This window comes from Tribolium madens, unplaced genomic scaffold, assembly GCF_015345945.1.
Source record: "Tribolium madens isolate multiple individuals breed KSU strain unplaced genomic scaffold, Tmad_KSU_1.1 Scaffold_19;HRSCAF=116;Tcas5.2_LG9, whole genome shotgun sequence".
Classification (NCBI taxonomy): Eukaryota; Metazoa; Arthropoda; class Insecta; order Coleoptera; family Tenebrionidae; genus Tribolium; species Tribolium madens.
The window spans coordinates 3,867,941-3,874,175 of NW_025400983.1; the positions used below are offsets into that span (position 1 = coordinate 3,867,941).

At 35.9% G+C, this 6,235-nt stretch overlaps 2 protein-coding genes across 2 annotated transcripts in view; both read left to right on the top strand.

The window, feature by feature from the left end:
* The window catches only part of LOC123008974 (lateral signaling target protein 2 homolog), a 5,304-nt gene extending 2,116 nt beyond the window's left edge, over positions 1-3,188 (top strand). The window contains exon 3 of the mRNA XM_044405058.1: positions 1,049-3,188. Coding sequence (XP_044260993.1) covers positions 1,049-2,854 — 1,806 coding nt within the window. The 3' untranslated portion in view covers positions 2,855-3,188. The remainder of the gene's footprint in view (positions 1-1,048) is intronic.
* A 2,132-nt stretch (positions 3,189-5,320) lies between these two features.
* Positions 5,321-6,235, top strand: part of LOC123011337 (cilia- and flagella-associated protein 58-like) — an 8,162-nt gene continuing 7,247 nt past the window's right edge. Inside the window, exons 1-3 of the mRNA XM_044408727.1 lie at positions 5,321-5,452; positions 5,497-5,861; positions 5,911-6,085. Coding sequence (XP_044264662.1) covers positions 5,336-5,452; positions 5,497-5,861; positions 5,911-6,085 — 657 coding nt within the window. The 5' untranslated portion in view covers positions 5,321-5,335. The remainder of the gene's footprint in view (positions 5,453-5,496; positions 5,862-5,910; positions 6,086-6,235) is intronic.

Here is a 6,235-nt window from a genome sequence, read left to right on the forward strand (position 1 = left end):
TATTTGTATGTAATTCTTTTTCAATTTTTCCTAAATATTCCTCAATGAAATAACATTTAAAGATTAATGAGAAAAAATTGTTACAACGGTAAACACAACAAAAATATAGTATTGGGAAATTTATCAGAATACAAATTTACGATTGTCTAAATTCTAAAAAGTCTTTTTGAAACAAATACTATCTGTTTTTTAGAGTATCTGAAAAAATAAAAAAACATTATGAATGCAGTATTTTTTTTATTTATTGTTGCGCATTTTGAGCGTTTTTGTGTTTAAAAAATAAAAAGATTGTTTTATTTAAATATTTTTGTCTCTTAACAGGGAATAAAGTGCCGCTTTATTCCTTTAGGAATAAAATTAATGAAATACCGATTTTCTTTTTTTTTTAATAAACTGGCATTCAATGAATGAATTTTTTGAGTGTTTTTTGACATAAACAAACTCCTTAATAACGATTTTTATTGTTAAAATTCCAATTGAATGAACTGAATATTTTAGCAAATTTTTTGACATTTGACAAATTTATTATTTTCTAGTGTTATTATTAATTTAGTCTGTTGAGAGGAAAGTTTTGTATGCGTCTCTTGAATAAACATTGTTAATTTCTTGAATGAAAATGTCCTCGGTTTTTTTTGGTCACCGCTGGCGTTCGTTACCTTCATTCTCGGGATTAAAATAGTTGTCTATTCCCTTGATACTTGACAAACACCTTTTCAAATAAATTTATTTTAAAAGTAAACTGTTCAATTTCATTCAACCTCAAACGCAAATAAGGTCTAATAACAATTCGATAATTAGTACAAATAAGCATCCACTTATCTAAATTTTCCATTTTTAACACTCCACCACTAATTAATTTCCCGACCAAATTTCATGTAAGAAAACGACCTCAAGTTATAAAAGATAACGTATTTAAAGCGACCCTGAAATTCCAAAATAGTAACTCAACGACACAATTGGTCGGAAGTGACCATAAATGGGCATGGACTAGCCTTGAAACTCGCGTCGTAAATCCTGAAAAAATGCGTAATTTTTTTGATTTTTTCAGTGCCTGGCTGCCGGCTCTTCTATAATGAACAAAGAGGCCGAGAGCACGGCCATGCGCCCCCTTGCCAAAGCCGTCACGAAGAGTCTCGAGACGGTCCGCAACCTCCTGCGCGACACCTGCCTCCGCAACAACACCCCCAACGGCCCCATTAAGCTCGACAGCAACGAACTGGTCACCGAAATGCTCCTCGAGAGTCTCAAAATCTTCGATAAATTATTTGCCGAATTCGAACTCGCCTATGTCAGCGCCATGGTTCCCGTCAAGTCGATGCAAGAGTACGAACTCCAGGAGTTGATCGGCGTCCTCTTCAGCGAGACTTTACAACGCGCCCTCAAAATGAGACTCCTCACCCAGGAAATGGTCGACGATTGTGACCCCGCCCTCATGTTCACAATACCGCGATTGGCGATCGTAAGTGGCCTTCTGATCTTCCCGAGTGGACCTCTTTGTGTCGATAAACCAATAGAGGAGATGAGCAACATGTTTCGGCCTTTTCGGACTTTATTACACAAGATAAGGGAGTTGCTTTGGACATTAAATAAACGCGAATTGTACATGTTGGAGAAATTATTGTGCGACAATGAGCAAATTAGTGACGTTAAATCGTTCAGTGATAGTGATTTTCACTACGATTTTATTGACCAGTTTTATAGTGATTTGCATCGGGAGGAGCCTGGTTTTATAGAAACCACGCCCAAGTCACCGCCTTTAAAAGAAAAACCAATCGTATATCCGAAAGTTGAAACACCGGACACGCCCTCAACTTCTGGTTATTTGATCCCCAATAGTATAGCACACGATATTGTGGTAGCATCAATCGCTGACTCCGCCCCTCAACCCGGTGACTCCCCCCCTGATCATGACTCACTCGAGGTGATTTCAGTCGCAGCGGCTACTTTATCCTCGATTTTAATCGAGTCGCCGAGTGATTCAGGTGTTTGCACGGAGAATACAAGTCTAGACCGGTCACCAAGTCTAGATTGTCAATGTGGAGGTTCGGGTTGTAAGTGTCGAAAGAGCTCCCCTAGGAAAAAAGGGAAGAAGAAAGAGTTCACCCCCGGGACGAGTAAACTCCCTACTTTACCACGTAAGAGACAAGAAGATGACACTTCTAGTGTGGGCAGTTCGGACACCTCTTCATTTAATAGTAACGATGATGAGGAGATTGCACTTGCCATGCAAGCGGCCCAAATCGCCGAAGTGAGGTCGAAATACCGCTCCAGCGAGGACCTCATCCACCGACTCTTTGTCTGCATCGCCGGAGTCGCCGACCAACTCCAAACCAACTTCGCGAGTGACTTGCGCAACATCCTCAAGTCGGTTTTCCTAATGAACACTTCGGACGCGTCCGTGGACACCACCTCCATGGAGGCGTCGCTGGAGTATCGCCCGTCCGAGAACGACGTCATCGAGAACAACGAGTTCTCCGTCGATCCGAATATCCTAGCCCAGGAGGCGCTCTTCGACACGAATGTTTATTTCCATCTGGACCCCGAGGCCGAAGAGGGGGAGTATACGAACCATCCGAGGCAGGAGAGGAGTGTGCCGAGTTTGGGGGAGAGTCAAGCGAACGGGTCGAGTGAGAGGCCGCCGATCTGGATCCCGGATGTGGAGGCGCCCAAGTGCATGTCCTGCGGGATGAATTTCACGGTGGTGAAGAGGAGGCATCATTGCAGGAATTGCGGGAAGGTTTTCTGCGCGAGGTGTTCCTCGAATAGTGTTCCTTTGCCCAAGTTTGGACATCATAAGCCGGTTAGAGTTTGCAATAAGTGTTTTATTTATAATTTGACGCCGTTTACGATGTGAGGGGTACTTAAGTAGGGAATTTTAGGCGGGAAATTTGAAAGGTTTGACAGTTTTTTGCCTTATATTATTGTAGGATTAATCGAGTTTTGCATTTGTGGATTTCAACGACGCGTTTTACTTAATTTTGATATAATGGAGGGGTGGGCGCACTCGCTACGTCGACTTTTATGTGAGATTATCTTATTAGTAAGTACAAAAATTAAAACTTTACATTTGTCTCAATAGATTTTAATTTGTTGTACTGAAATATTTTGTGATAAATATTGTACATTTTATTTATATTACTGTGGTTTTGGGGATTATCCATGTCTCTAATAAAATTATTTTGAACTGATTGAGGCTTTCATTAGTTTGGCACCCATAAAGATAAATAAACAAAAACATAAATTAAGTTAACACAAAAAGTGTGCTAATTTAATAAAAAGAGAATTTAAAGTCATAAAAGCAATAGTTTTTTGGGGTATTTTGAGTGTTTTATGTTTAAAACTTGTAAAAATTACAAAAAGTCTTATTTGGTAAAGGAGTTTTCTATAATTTCATAAAAAAAATGACAAAAGTAGGTTAAAGGAACATAAAGAAATAAAAACAAGTAATAAGTTACTGCTAAATAATTTAACAAAAAAAGAGAACTATTAAAGTGAGCAATAAGAGATTTGAATTCTGCATTTAATAAATATGTTGTGTATTTTTTGCTTTTTTTTTATCCATAATTATTTTACATAAATTATTATTCAATGTTTCCTCAGCGTTTCTCAGAAAAAAAACAAAAAAATATTACATTTAAAGTAATATTTAATAATAATACAAAATTATAGATTATTTAATAGTAATACAATTTTTTTTGTCTATTAAATTAATTACATTTTGTTACATTATTTCTTATAAAATATATTTTTTTTCAAATTTATACAGGGTGATTTTTAGAAAACGGTGGGCGCTGATTTTGTCATTTCTTATTTAAAATTTGAAAAAAATGTTGGCAATATTTTCTTCCATTTGCTTCTTTTTGACAATATAATAATGTCTTATTTGACACCATTCAACTAGATTTTATTAAATTTTTTTTTCAACTTTGATAATTTTTTAAACAATAATTTTTAGTAAAAGTAGAACATATTACACGTGTTTGTACTAAGAGAACTAATACCTTCTAATTTATAAAGAAAAAATTATGGGTTTCAACTTAAAATTACAAATTTGAATACATATAGCCCAAAGTATACTGATATTCAGAAAAATTCTAAAATTGTTGGCTTATGTTATATTAAAAGCCATTTAATTCATTTTTTTTAATTTTTAGAATTGGGCCATAAATAAAAACTGTACAGCGCCTGCCGTTTTTTTTTAAACACCCTGTTTGTAAACAAAAATATTTACACATTTTGCATTTATTACTACCCAAAGGTAGGACATGGTTTTCAAATTTCCAGGGAAATTGCTTTAAAAAAAAATTTTTTCCTCAAAAATTAATCTTATTCCAGGGCTAACAACATACATACAGACAAAGTCAATGAAAATGAATCAAAATCTACGAATTTACGAAACATTTACATTTTATTGAGTAGGGGTTTTTTATTAATTATTACTTAAAATGTGTTGAACAAGATTTAATAAAAGACAAGATTTAAAAAATGAAGTATTGTTGAAAAAAACCATAAAAATGTAAGGATAAAATGAATTGAAATAACTGTACAACAAGATTGTCACTATATGCATTTTTAGAGTGACTTTTTTTGACCCTTTACCTGTAACACATTTTTTATTAAAAAAATTTGAAATGTCTAAATAAAAAAAATAAATATGAAATCAAATGGGTGAATCAATAACCTAAAATTACCAAAATACAAATTTATTGTCTATAAATTCATTTTGAAACAAATACTAACTACCTTATAAAATTACTGAAAAAAAAAAACAAAGCTTAAGAAAGCAGTAATTTTCTTAATTTTTGTGCATTTTGAGTGTTTTTTGTTCTATTTTTTCTAAATCACTAAATGAGTAATGAAATAAAGATTGTTTGATCACTAAATTAAATTAAATAGAGATAGATTTTACGAAAATCTATAAAAGTGGGTACAATTAAAAAATTAAAAATATATTAAAAATTAAGGACGAAAGGAGCTGCCATATTTTTGTTTTATTCTTCTTACTGCTGTTCTGCTAATTCGAAGAGCTACTAATTTAACAAAATTTTGAGAAAAAAAGTGCTAATTTTAGGTAAGTACTACAATTTTTCCAATAAAACAGACAAATATTTACGTATTTTATCTGCAAAAAATGAGAAGAGTGAGTTTTTTAATTTTGAATTAAATAAAAGAATTTGAACAAAATGCGTTATATTTTTATTGCACATTAAAATTATGTCCAAAAACTGATCCCTTCAAAATAAATCGAAAAAAATTCTGCTCGAATCCTCCCGTAATGACTTGAAACCCTGATCAATAAAGTCACCATGACAATCCCAAAACATCAAACTTCAAGATGGAAGAGAGCGACTTCAGCGAGGGCAATGACGCTGGCGACGATGCCCAAGAGGAGTACCTCGACCCCAGCAACCCCGAGCACGCTTTCGCCATCCTGGAACGCGACTTCAACAAGGTACCAAATCCCCCCAAAACCCCCACACAAAAACCCTATTTTAGACAGTCGCCGAAATCGAGCAACACCCCGAAGCCTCCCACTATGCCGAAGACTTCCACAGACTCTTCGAACAGTTCTACACCTCCTACCAGAAATGCAAGGACCTGGAGGAAAAAGGCTCCCTCCTCACCAAAGAACTGGACGAAAAAACCACAATCATTGAAACGGCCAACAAACTGGCCGATTTGGACAAGGGCACCATCACCGACCTCAAAACGCAGATTGAACACGCGTGGAGGTTGGCGGATGCTGCGCATGCGCGAGAACAAGCTGCGCAAGAAGCTATAGATAATCTGCGCAAGCAAATCGAAAGTTTGAACGCGGAAATTGAGTTTAGGAACAAGATGGGCGAAGACACCTCCGAGGAGTAAGCCAAAAAAAATCAAAATTTAGGATTTTCTAATGAAATTTTCAAGAATGGGCCAATTGAGCAAGCACAAGGAGGGTTTAGAGCGCGAAAACGAGAAACTTCTAGGGGAGGTGTCCCATTTAACCCAAAAACTGAACAACGCCCTCGAGTACCAGAACGAACTCGAGCGGAAAACCTCCATGGGCGATATGAAAATCAGCGAACTCGCGGGCCAACTTGAGGTATTTAGGCCGGTCCTGGAAACCCTCTCAAGCAGGCCCGTAGCTAGGGGGCTGAGCCCTACTTCAAACCCTGTCTTTTTTAACAACTTTCTTTAGAAATAATAACGAACCAAAAGTAACACACAAAATTCATATCTTTGTTATAAGTCA